This window comes from Pseudonaja textilis, chromosome Z (genome assembly GCF_049901715.1).
Source record: "Pseudonaja textilis isolate UNSWEBS1 chromosome Z, rPseTex1.2, whole genome shotgun sequence".
NCBI lineage: Eukaryota > Metazoa > Chordata > Lepidosauria > Squamata > Elapidae > Pseudonaja > Pseudonaja textilis.
In genome coordinates this window covers 36,407,393-36,421,490 of record NC_142008.1, presented here as the reverse complement: position 1 = coordinate 36,421,490, position 14,098 = coordinate 36,407,393, and the positions used below count along the sequence as shown (strand labels likewise).

At 33.2% G+C, this 14,098-nt stretch overlaps 1 protein-coding gene across 1 annotated transcript in view; it reads right to left on the bottom strand.

Annotated features, from left to right (window-relative positions):
• DNAH11 (dynein axonemal heavy chain 11) overlaps positions 1-14,098 on the bottom strand; it is a 191,623-nt gene that overhangs the window by 122,469 nt on the left and 55,056 nt on the right. The window contains 9 exon segments of the mRNA XM_087918377.1: positions 1,476-1,614; positions 3,605-3,721; positions 4,041-4,186; positions 5,019-5,175; positions 6,309-6,469; positions 8,495-8,626; positions 9,091-9,324; positions 12,508-12,657; positions 12,789-12,915. Of these exon segments, the coding sequence (XP_087774503.1) occupies positions 1,476-1,614; positions 3,605-3,721; positions 4,041-4,186; positions 5,019-5,175; positions 6,309-6,469; positions 8,495-8,626; positions 9,091-9,324; positions 12,508-12,657; positions 12,789-12,915 (1,363 nt within the window).

Below are 14,098 nucleotides of genomic sequence, written 5' to 3'. Positions count from 1 at the left end.
AGAGTGTAGAGATACCTACAGATGAGAATGTGATTAGGAAACTATTAGAATGTGCACAAATGAATAGATTAATGTTAGCAATTAAGGAGAAAGAGCAAACTGAATATTATCTGATATGGGATCTATTTTATCAATAGTTAAATAACAAAAATGGGAGTTAGAAACAGAGAAACAAAAATAAAGAAGATCTATTAAAAGAGCTAAGTAAATATTATGACTAGTATGTTGAATATTACTATTTTAATATTGTGGAATTAATATGTTGAATATTACTATTTTAATATTGCAGAATATCAGTGTAACGAATGATGTTGCAAATTTTGATTATTGTTCAACAAAGATATTTGTACCCAGACAACACACTGTTCAATTGAAGATGGAATTATTATATTCAAAATAAAAAAATGTTATTAAAACATATTTTAAAATAGTTATAGTGATAAATATAGATGCTCTGGTAGCATCTGACTTATAAGATAATACTTCCCTACTCTGTTCAGTTTAATTTTCAATAAGATATAATAAAATTTTTAGGAAGCTAATTATTTTCCATTCCAAAAAAATCGAATGAATGCACACCACATTTCTACAAGTAGAAAAGAGGGAAGGAGACAGGTACAATAAAAATGTGTATATACAATAAAAAGTACATGTACAAAAGAAATTGCATGAAAGAACATTAACGTTGGACTAAACACTCTACTTTTGATACTACACATTCACATTGTTTTCTAAATTCACATTTTATTGTTAGCTAACAAATAAAATATTAATTTAGAAAACAATGTGAATTGTAGGCATGAGGGTAGTTTGATTGAGGCATCAGGCTAAAAAACAGGAGATAGTGAGTTCTAGTCCTGCTTTGGGCTTAAAGCCAGCTGGATGACCTTGGGCTAGTCACACTCTCTTAGGAAGAAGGCAATGACAAACCACTGTTGAAAAACCTTTTCAAGAAAACTGCTGTGACATGTCTTCAAGAATCAGGAAAAAATAAATAAAAGAAAAAGGAAAAAGGAGGAGCCATACTGTGCCACACCAACAGCTTATTTAATATAATATCCCATTTGGACAACCAAATATAGAAGTTTAGAAGGACATGAATGCTCTAGGAAACTGATTGTCATAATTATATTTTGTGATAGTGAAGTTCAGAAGATACCAAGTAGAGTTGTGAATAAATATTTTCCCTTAATTAACCTACAATTAACATTGGTTAACCTTGGGTTCTAATATTGTATATGACAGTAAGAGGAAAAACCTCTCTGTGGTCACTTTCTTCATGCTATGCCATTGAAAAAAAATCAACATTTAAATAACAAATCCAAATAGTTTTAACCAGAAGTATTTTGATAGCTTTATAAGACTCTCTTGACTTATTAATGCAACAAGTTGGATATACAAAGATAAAACATTATTTGCTTTCAAAAATATTAATTAGGTTTGTTGAGGCACAAGGTCAAAGAGATCTTACTTACCTGCTTGGAGACAAGCTCTTTACAAAGAGTATACAGGGTAACAAACTTTCTGGCTAAGAACCGTGCATCAATAAACCCTTCAGCAACCAGCATTATTTCACAGATTAGTTCAATGTCAGGGACCACCATTGCACATGGTCTAAAAACAAAAAACAAAAAATACATTAAACTAAAATCAGAGACTATAATATGAACATAATGAGAACAAGAAAAGTAACTTCTTCATCTGCCTGTCTTACTAGATCCAGTAGAATCAGCATGTTATGGATGGGGGGTTGCATTGAACCACCATCCATAACATGCCTGCTCTCATCTCTGGGAAAAGGTCAGTGCAGCCTTTCACCTAGAAATGAGATTAGCCCCTCATCATTCCTGAACTTTCAAATATCTTTCAAGACCTGATTTTGTAGCAGAACTGTAGAACAAGGATGGTTGAACTTGTGATAAAGCTTCACTGTTTTTAATATCCCTCTGCCTATTATTATCCTTTCTTTTATATAAAAGCTCTGCTTTTATAGTTTTTTATACTTTAAACAATTATTATATACAGGTTTTAGGTAATGGTTGTTTTATATTTGTTGTTTTTTGGTACTGTTGTCTGCTGCCCAGAGTCACCTTCTCTGAGATGGGTAGCATTTAAATTAGACAGGCAGGCAGGCAGGCAGGCAGGTAGGCAGACAGACAGATGATAGATGGATGGATGGATGGATAGATAGATAGATAGATAATCCTAATTCAAGGCAGTGATTTTTACAAGTGTAGTTGACTGAGCTGAAATTAATAATTATATATTAACAAACATTTTCTTTCAATACATGGGCAATAATGGCTGCTTGTTGATTATTAGCATATTCTAGTATCACTATTTCAAACAAAGCTGAAAATGTTAGTTTTCTCAAGTTAGTTTTTACAATTCTTTGCATATAATCACTTCTGTTACCGAAAATAAATATAAGAAGCTGACACTTAATGGATAATCTCCAAGGTGGTCTTTTTTCTCCAAGGTTAAAAAAGATCTGCTTTACAAACTATCCCTTTGCTTTATAAAAAACTAAAATTTTGCTAAAGAGAATGATCCCCTTTCTCATATTGTTTAGTGGGAAGGGTGTTGTTATCATGTCACTGTGTTGTTCATTTCTACTTTTATATATTTAAAGTATTTATTTAATCAAACATTCTTTAAAAAACTGTTCATTAAAGTACATGATAGAGACTTTTTAAAATAGAAATGAATAAGGGATTATGGCTTAGTGCTACAACAAATGTAAGTGAAGCTATCTTTTAACTTTGTTATGATTTTATTTCCAATAGTAAAATTCCCTTTTGCATTTAGCAAAAATAAAAAACAATATTTCATCTCCCATATTTCTATTGGGTATCAAATCTGCAACTTTGAAGAGCTCTAACTAGAGCATACAAAACGTTTGCTAGACCTATACTTCAATACAGCTCATGAATCTGGAACCATATCATGCATCTGATATTAACACAAATGAGAAAGTCCAGAAATATTTCACAAGAAGAGTTCTCTGCTCCTCTACTCATTGCAGAATACCTTATGCCACCAGACTTGAAACTCTAGAACTAGAAAACCTAGGACTATGCCGCCTTCAGTCCGATCTAAATATAGTATATAAAATCATACATTGCAATGTCCTACCTGCAAATGAATACTTCAGCTTCAATCGTAACAATACAAGAGCACACAATAGATACAAACTCAAGGTTAACCGCACCAAACTTGATTGCAGAAAATACGACTTCAGCAACAGAGTGGTCAATGTTTGGAATATTCTACCTGACTCTGTGGTTTCTTTCCCAAATCCCCAAAACTTTAACCTTAGACTGTCTATTATTGACCTTACCCCCTTCCTAAGAGGTCTTTAGGGGGCGTGCATAAGTGCATCAATCGTGCCTACCATCCCTGTCCTATTGTTTCTTTCTATTTTTCTTATAAGTATCCATCTCATGTATTCAAAACTATGTTTATTCTTATACCTGTATCTTGTAAGCGATTGACAAATCAAATAAATAAAATAAATCAATATATTAAAAAGCTCTAATTGCTAACTATTGGAAATAAAATAACTGACATTAGAGGGCATAAATGACTTATCCTTCATACTTACCTGAATAGTGCTTTAAGATTTTCAGGTAATTCTGTTCGGCCAGCATAGCCTGGATTCATAGTAATAAATATTCCCACTGATGCTTTCAATGTGATGTTTTCTCCAAGGAAAATGAATCTGCATTATTAAAAAAATAAATCAACAAACTTTGTTACAAGTGAAGTAATTGCCTCTGATTTCAGTTTCCTTGCAAACTGAAATCAAAACACAGGGAAAATCTTTAGCTAGGATATGAAAATATACATGACTACTTCTAAATACCACTCAAGCTGTTCAATTATCTAGTTTTCAGTAGAAACCTCTTTGGGGATCTTTTTAAATATCTGTTAATATGTCATAAAAGGTCTAATTATTTTGAATTCAGGTAGACAATTGGTTAATAACTTCATAATATGTTTAATCCCTTAAAATGTTAAAGGAAGAAGCTCATACTCACTGTTTTTTGTTATGTCTGATGGCATCATGGATAGTTTTTACTTGCACTGCCACCACTGAAAGAACTTCTACTGAAATTCGGTTGAATTCATCAAAGCACCCCCAAGCGCCTGTTTGAACCAAACCTTTATAGATATTTCCTATAGACTACATGAGAAACAAATTTTTAAAAAGTTTCCTATAAATAGGAACAAACATTTGCATTATTGTACTCATTCATGAATTCATTAAATTAAGAGTTTCTTGGTCTACTAAGCTCAAGATACCATATAGCTACTAGATATAGGGACTGATGTATTTGCAAATATAAATTTGCTTAATAAATAAATAATAAATACTGGTATCAGAAAGTGCCACTGAGTTCAATGAAATAAACTACAGTACAAAGTTTGCAACTTGGACAAATTTTAAGAAAGCATTCTAAAGTCTAGTCTCATCCCAGTAATGATATTTTATATTCTTAAAAATGTATAATTGAATTGATTACTTTGAGGAATACTAAGCAATACTTCATTTATTCCATTTTAAAAATACATTATGTATAAGCATAAAAAATGTCAAATAAAATCTAGTTAAATATCACAGAAAGAGTAATGAAAGCTTGGAAACAACTTCCAGTAGTGGCTCAGTCATCAGTAACTGATTTTAAACGTGCTTGGAATAATAAACATATATCCATCATCTGACAAAAATTCAAAAAAAATTTTTTTTAAAAAAACCCTCAAAGGGCAGACCACTAAGTCGTTTTCTGCCATCAGTTTTCTGTGCTTCAATGTTTCTATCTACTATCACCCAAGTAGTAGTATCCATCCACTAATGAAAAGGTTCCTTTGAAATAATGTCTCTCTACTTTGGTACTGTATAATTCAATCTCCTTTAACAATGGATCGTCCTGACCAAAAAAAAAAAAGGGGGGGGAGAAAACCATCCTTGTCATATTTCTTTGAAGATAAATGGTTGAAAATAAGCACAAAAGCACCTTGTAATCCATCTGTTCAGAACAGTTGAAAACATACACCATCATTCCAAGTGCATGTCCAAGATCCTTAGTGGTTTCTGTTTTGCCTGTCCCAGCAGGGCCTGCAGGAGCCCCACTCATGGTTAGGTGTAGAGATTGAGTAAGAGTAATGTAACACCTTTAACAATAAGAGCACAATGACAATAACATAGACTTTCTTTAATGATGGACAGTGCAAAACCACAAATTACAACCACAAGCAAAGTGAACTTATGAATTTATTATTATGTTTTTTGAAAATAATACTTTTCATGATGTTGTTATTTTTCCTTTGACACTGCAAACAGATGCACAGTATGGCAAATCAGTGACTGAGGAATGTAAGAAGAATATGAGCATGCAGTAAAATGGGGATTTGGGGAAAGAAAAAAGTATGTTTTGGAAATTTGTTTGATCCATCCTCATTGCAAAGGATGCAATGAGGATCCATCCTCATTGCTATGCAAATTTTATATCAGACAATCCATCCGGTAACATTTATAGATCTAAATGTATGTAAATGTACGTATGAGCTTATTTTCAGATGCATATATAGTTGCTTAAATTATGAGTTTATTAAACACATTCTATTGAACATACATGTCTATTGAATATACTTTTCAGTTATCACATGCAGAATTGCAACATACATAATTCTTTGTAGATTAAAATGTAGAAATCCACTTTGCATTAATACTTACATGTTTCTTCATCTCGGCAGTTGTGGTATACAAAAAATGAAATACTATAAACCTGACATTCCCTTTCTTGGGTATGCAATTTGATCATTTCTTCTATTCCAAACTTTTATTTTAATTAATTTCTTGAAAATAAACTTAACAGAACTGTGCAAAGGTTTGCAGGTGGTGGAATGGCTGTGTATGCAAATGTGTGCAATCCAGAAAGCCCCTGGTGAATTTTCCAAAAACATTTCTACTTTAATCTTCCAAGCAGAGGTGCATCATTCATCCTAGAGGTATAAGTTCCTTAAAATGCAACGCAAGCTTTCCCATATAACTTAAGAGATTACTTAGGGATATTTTGTAACCTAATGAATTACAGCAACTTGTAATTGTAAATAATAATAATAATAATAATAATAATAATAATAATAATAATAATAATAACAACAACAACAACAACAACAACAACAACAACAACAATACTTTATAATATTAATATTTTTTCACTTGGGAAGGATAATAGATTTTTCTGTATAATAGGAAATTCTGCAAAACAAGTCAGGGAGGGCCATTATTAGACAAATATTACCTGTCAGTCAAAGGTGTAATAACTAGCCGAGGAGTATTTCCCAAATACTCATAATAATATTGAAACTGAGCATCACAAATGTTGACAAAGCAGTGTTTTAGGGTCCAATCCCATCTATGGCGTAGTTGCGAAAGCCAAGGGAAAGCTTGGGAACTAGCAACCTATAAAAACATCATATTGTAAAACAGTTATTTATGCAGATACTTTAAAAAATAAAGAGCACAGTCAATGCCAAAATATCTATGCTATCATCACCAGCCTTATTCACAATCATTTATATGTAACTCCAGTGTCTGCAATTATAAAAGTTTAGATTCATTCCCAGGCACCTCTGCACTATAGCAAATTAAATGCAATATAGGATTGCCTTTTTAATGGAGACTTTAGTTGCAACAGATAATAGAATTGCTGCTAAGGTAATTTTCTCTTCCATTCTCACATTAACAAGAAACAAACTGTGGGTATTTGACATGAGTCAATTTTATATGTGCCTTTCAGCATCATTCATATCATTTTATTCCTTATATCTGATTTTATTGACACTCTTTGAACTCCATCAAACAATTATATCTTCAACATCTCATCTGGTTCTTTTCTAACATTTGCAACATCATATGCTGCTGATTGTCTTTAAAATATCAATGATGTCAATGGAAATTAAGAAACTAAAGTTATAGAAACATGTTTCAATTGCCTTTAACATCGTCAAAGGAACATCAATGCAATCCTTTGGGAGTCTTATCAGAAGAAATGTTAAATATAATAGTATATATAGATAACATTCCTTATTTTATTTCCATTAATAATCCACTGCAGAAGGTTCAGGCAGAGGAAGGGGAAGACATAAAACATAATAAATTGGGTTTTTTTCCTGTTATTTTTCTAATCTCAGTTTGTAAAATTTATTTTTGTGGTTTTTAGCTCTGAATCCCTTGATCTACTGTAAACCACTTATTCTCAATCTGCATTCACCCATTTAGACAGTTATGGCATATAAACAGAGAAAGTGAATTTTCAAGAAATCCAGTTCCAAAAAACAAATGGGGATCTCAGCTAGAGACCAGAAATAACAGGAATTTCTAGTTTAAAATAAATGGATGCTAAATATTGTCTCTCCAGGCAGACCACAGTAGATATGGAAAAGCACATCAACTATAGTATTTAAGAATAGAATAGATAGAATAGAATAGGATTCTTTATTGGCTAAGTGTGATTGGACACACAAGGAATTTGTCTTGGTGCAAATGCTTTCAGTGTACATAAAAGAAAAGATACATTCGTCAAGAGTCAAGAATCACCAGGTACAACACTTAATAATAGTAATAGGGTACAATAAGCAATCAAATCATACTAGGAAACAGTCAATATAAATCGTAAGGATACAAGCAACAAAGTTACAATCATACAGTCACAAGTAGGAGGGGATGGGTGATAAGGAGTGATGAGAAGATTAATAGTAATAGTAGTGCAGACTTTGTAAATAGTTGAACAGTGTTGAGGGAATTATTTGTTTAGCAGAGTCATGGCGTTCAGGAAAAACCTGTTCTTATGTCTAGTTTTGTTCTGGTGTGCAGTGCTCTATAGCGTTGTTTTGAGGGTAGGAGTTGAAACAGTTTATGTCCAGGATGTGAGGGGTCTGTAAAAATTTCGCAGCCCTCTTTTTGACTTATGCAGTATACAGGTCCTTGAGTGAAGGCAAATTGGTAGCAACTGTTTTTTCTGCAGTCCTAATTACTCTCTGGAGTCTGTGTCTGTCTTGTTGGGTTGCAGCACCAAACCAGACAGTTATACAGGTGCCGATAACAGACTCAATGATTCCTCTGTAGAACTGTATCTATTAGCAGCTCCTTGGGCAGTTTGAGCTTTCTAAGTTGGCACAGAAAGAACATTCTTTGATGTGCTTTTTTGATGATGTTTTTGATGTTAGGTGTCCATTTTAGGTCTTGTGATATGATAAAACCTAGAAATTTGAAGGTCTCTACTGTGTTGTCAAGTACTGTAAGAGGTGGTAGTATGGGAAGGTTTTTCCTAAAGTCTACCACCATTTCTATGGTTTTGAATGTGTTTAGTTCCAGATTGTTCCACTCACACCACAAGGCAAGTTGTACAAGGAAGTACATTTATACTAGATTAAGAATAGATTCAGAATAGTGGCCTAAATGTAAAACAATAGCTAGTGGGTTTACCTTCTGAGATAGAAGCTTTGCCACCACATCCCTTGCATGTACATCTACTGTACAAATAGTCATAATCTTCTGTCTGTCACTTGGTGTCAGGTCACCCAGTAGTAGAGCAATGAGAGCATTTAGCTGAGTAACCTAAGAAAGACATACATAAATAATGTTATATTATATTTTATATATCAAATATTTGGTATTCATCTGTTATGTAGTTTATTTATTGATTGATCTGTATATTTATTACTTTGGTTTATATAGCCACCTATTTCACCAATTTGTTCTAGTGGTTAAGGCACCAGGCAAGAAACCAAGAGACCATGAGTTCAAGTCCCACATTAGCTATGGAAGCCAGTTAGATCTTGAGCCAGTTATTCTCAGCCCAATTTACCTCACGGGGTTGTTGTTGTGAGAAAATCAGAAAAGAAAGTTTGCTGCCTTGAGTTATTTGCAAAAATAAATAAAAGTGGGATATAAATAAGTAAAAATGAAATTGCTTTACAGTTTTGCTGCAGCTTTCCCCTCCCACCCCTCGTTTTATATACAATTGTAAACTCTATTTAAGATATGGTGTTGTAGCTTATATGTAAGAGTGACATCAATACCTGTTTCTTATGATAATCTTTCAAAGCAGTTTCAAATCCTTCTTCAAGCCTGCTGAATGCTATTCCCACATCTGTAGTCCACCAGATTTGAGAACCAGTAAGTGCTACTTGTGCAGGATAATCAATGATCCACTGTTCTCTTGGTTTTTCCTCATAAACAGAAATAGCTTCTGTGATGTGATAACGTACTGATTCGTGCATGGTATCTTCCAGGCGTTTTAACCAGGTTTCTACCTTTTCAGGTAACAATTAGGCATATTGGATTCAGTTCACAGAAAGTTATTTGCACTTATAATTAACTTGTCACTATGTGAATAGTTTCTTGTTCATACAAAATATTCCATATCCCATCCTATCTTTTTACTTCATTAAACCCACCTCTGAAGCAAAACATCAAACATTGCCTATAACGTTGTATTGTGACAGGTTGACTTTCGGATCGCACCAACTGGATTTTTGTGTCCAATTATCATTGTTCTGATAGATATAGTTTTTACTCATGAGTGTCTGTTTTTTTAATGGCTAAGGTATTCATAAAGAGTGTTGTCAAATCCAGGCACACTGATTACTTAAATGAAGATGATAAACAGACTAATCAGGAACCTGACAGCCATATCAGCAATATAAGATATAGGAAAGGGGCAAATCTTGTGCCACTTTCCTTGTTTATAACCCAAACTGCTGCAAATTTGTCTAATATTAAATGAACAATAATATTTGGTTCTGAAGAAAACTCTAGGACAATTGGAGAACCTTCCAAACTGTGAAACATTGTCCAAATTTAGCTAGTATTGAGATTCTTTGATACAGGATGAAGCAACAGCTTATGGAACCAATTTATATACTAGGTCTTGTAGCATCTGAGAAGACAACTGAAATTCAAGGCAAAGAGTGTTTACCATCCTATAATTTGTTGGCTCTAACCATAGAGATCTTCTAAGGAACCATGTGCTTTGTTCACTTGTAGATTGGGTGATCATAAAGAAATAGTTTTAGAAGTATAATCACCTGACTCAGAAAACAAGGTGAGTGTGGGGCCTTTGAATTATATTAATGAACAAAACCAGAGAATGGGTAGTTTTGACAGAAATAATTAGCATGGCAGAGCAAGTGTAATCTTTGCATCAGAAGTCATACTGCACTGGAATTCAAATGTGAGATCTATCTTAAATGATACCCAGAGCAAAAGTTATCTCAGGAATGGCACTGGAAACCATTAAGAAGAAAAGTAACAATTCCCAAGTGAGGCAGAATAAATAGTCCGAGGATGAAGGTGAAATTTCGTGATGATCAGCAAGGAGATGACAAATTCAACCCAACTAACTAATGTATTATAATCTTTCTATATATAATTAGCAAATTATAAGCTAAATATTTTTGTACATTTATTGATTAGATTATTCAACGAAGAATCTTAGCAATGGAACAAGCCAATTTTAGATCATATTTTTCAGTTGCTAATCAATACATTACTCTATATACAATCTCTGCACAATACACCAACGTTCTGTCATGGTGCTGTCATGAGAGACTGTGGCATCAAACAACAGGGTTTTTTTCTGTCAATCACCAGCTCTTGCAATCAATTATGATATTGCATGAAGGGACTACAGTTCAAGTCCAACATTCAAATAGTGCAAAATTACTGACCTTATTCCAACTTCTAAGGCCTTTCTATTTAATATTTACATCAACAATATTGTTTAAGCCGTAATAAAAACCCTTTACAGCCAAATTTCATTCTGCTATTTGCTGACAACACAATAATAGCCTCTTTCATGCATAGCATCTACTGATGGTGGTTGAGATGTACACTGTCACCTCAGTGTGACAATGATAACCCTTGCTAAGAATTTTTGTGCATCAGCTCAGACTTTAAAATTAAAATAGCAACGCATGTGCTTCTGAAATGTTCAATCTCCCTTTTGGATTGCAGAGTTAATGTTCCTCTAATTACAAACTATTCAGATTATTCTATATGACGATTGTGTACCACCTACTAAATGATTAGGTTTGGGAAGTTTCAAGAATTGTACCCAATTTTTGTACCAATTCTATGACAATTTTTAAATTCTGGACCTATTTCCCTAAGTGTATCTCACTATGCAGGAATGAATTGGGATTTTTTTTAATGGATGCAGTATAATGTATTTTTTTAACTTCTATGTTAAACTATATGTTTCAATAAACTAAACAGCGATAGTAAAAAACAAATTGAAGGGATTCTTTGCATGAATCGGATACTCAGCAAACGTTTTTGTAAATTCTAGAATGAAGAGCTACATAGGAACACAGCCCATGTGTACAAATTACGGAGAGATAAAGAACATAACATTTAAAAGAACAAGTGAGTAAGCAAACAATCAGATAAAAAGGTATTCAATCAAGACATGCTGCCATAGAATATTTTACATAACTGCATGAAAAAAATAAGAAAAATATTATATTACTGCATTTTACAGAGCATAGAGAATAATGATTCTAAGAATCTTTTGTATAGCCTAACAAAAATGTATTCAAGATGTCTTTTTGGGAATGAAGGACCTAATAAAATTATAATTTTATGATCATAATTTAATATGCTTGAGATTTGTTATGTCTTCCATCACACTTTGCTCCATTAACTTGACCCAAAACAACATCATTCCTAAGCAAGAATAATCATTTTCTTATTGTCTTTGGGATTTAAGCCTTGATTATTATAATAGTATTGGTTGCTCATAAAGACTTTCATAAATAAATGGCATATTTATTTTGACAGCTCATAGTATGAAATTTAATTTCAGCATTAGAAAATGCAGCCCAATTGCCTTATTATTGCCCAAAGTGTTTAAACATAGCTTGTCTTCCAATTCTCTCATAATTAAATGTGTTTGATAACACAAACATCCATTGATCATTCCCCAAATGAAGGACTACAGTAAAATAAGAGATGAATAAGAAAATTTTGATTTTTTTCAAAATTTATAAAGACGACTCAAAGTAGAAATTTGTCTACTATAAAATAGACATACTATCCAGATAAATCTAGAGAACAATTTTAAAAAGAGGAAGCTATCTGTGATTTTATTGAGAATTGTCATGAAAATTCATTGTAAAAGAACACAAGTATTTTGCTGCGCATGTTAACATCAAAAATGTAATTATTTTAACACATTTATTTTAAGGATCATTTTATTTGAACAGTTAGGTAAAACAGAAATTGTTCTTTGATATACACATTTCATTAAAAAAAGAAAATAGAACCTGAAATATTTTTGTTTTTGTTTATATATGCATAATTATAACTTTTCATTAATATACGTGTGTGCTTATGTGTATTTTATACCTAGTCAAAACAGTGTCTGTTAAGTGCTGCTTATTATTTCCTAACTTTAGAACACAAAGAAAAATACCACACTTCATTGCATCACATACCTGACCACTACATTCAAGTTGTTCATTGAATGGCACATATTCCTTTTCTTTGCTATACATCCCTAATACAATATTGCTGTGTTCATCTTCATTGTCTTGAAATTTAAGATCAGCAGTATTGTCAAAAAGTTTAATAAGATGGCAAGTCACCTGCATTTAAAAAACAATACACAATTTAAAAACTGTAGGTTTACCCAGATTTTAATCATTTCTTTTGCTCAGTTTATTGTATAGCATTTCTTTGCAGTTAATGCTTTAGATATGATGGCAAGAAAATTTACCTGTTTAGGCTGTGCTCCTTTTGAAAGAATATCTAGCAGATCAGCAGATGAAACAAAATAGAACCGGGGAAAAGCTAAACGTTTGGTCTCTAAGTATTCAGCAAGAGCGTTTTCACAAAGTGAGAGTCTGAAAATTGAGGAGGAAAACATTTTTATTTAAGAATGTTTGGGGTTTTTTTTTCAACAATAATTTGAATAGCTCATTATGGAAAGTTAATAGTTCAAGACTTTTCTCAATGTGAATAAAAGAGTTTAATTGTCCTTCATAAGAATGATTAATATATACATTTTCAGATTCTGAATCTGAATAAACTGCTTCAGCTGAACCTGTGTAATTACAGCCTTAGAAGACACCAAGCCAAAAGTCACATGAGGCTGATAAAAAAACAGGTATCACTTGGATAGCTAAAGCAATCAAATGGCTTTCCAAGCATTCACACCAGTTAAAGTAAGGAGCAGAGCAGTTCTTTGAGACTTCTTGCCTGCAAGGGAGTAAAACTCTTGATTAGTGACAATTGGCTGCAGACAGGTTTAAAAGGCAGGTCTCACCCATGTTTCTTTACTAAAAACAACTGTCTGACACAGAGGTGGTATTCAGCAGGTTCTCACCAGTTCTGAAGAACCGATAGGGGAAATTTTTAGTAGTTTGGGGAACTGGTAGTAGAAATTTTGAGTACCACCTCTGATTGCCCCCACCCACATCTATTCTCTGCCTCCCAAGTCCTAGCTAATCAGCCGTGTCTTCTTTTGTTGCCCTGCACAGGAGAACAAAGCTGGAAAGCAGCTTAGTGGGGTGGGGAGGGAATGGGATTTTGCAGTATCCTTCCCCTGGAGTGGGGTGGGAATGGAGATTTTACAGTATCCTTCCCCTGCCATGCCCACCAAGCCACGCCCACCAAGCCATGCCCAGAGAACCAGTAGTAAAAAATTTGAATTCTATTACTAGTCTGACATCTCGCATTATGTTTGTGTGAATCCTGTTTGTATAAACACCCCAACTAGCTGACAATCCCAACATGGCTCTTAGAACATTGGACTGATTTTGGACTATTCTTCTGGATGCTCTTATTTAAAATCAAATCAGTCAAGTGATTTGCATGTTTTGACTGTTATCTCCTGAATATGAGTAAACTGTGAATTACTAAAGCAACTGTGTGTAAATTGGTAGTTGAATCAGAAGGACAATAGCCTAAAGAAATATAAGTAATTGAAATCTACTGCATGTATAGTATTTTTGCATGAAATAGAGTTCTCTGTTCAGTGTCAAGGATGTGACAGTTATGAATAAAACTGTTTAATGAGCAAACTGA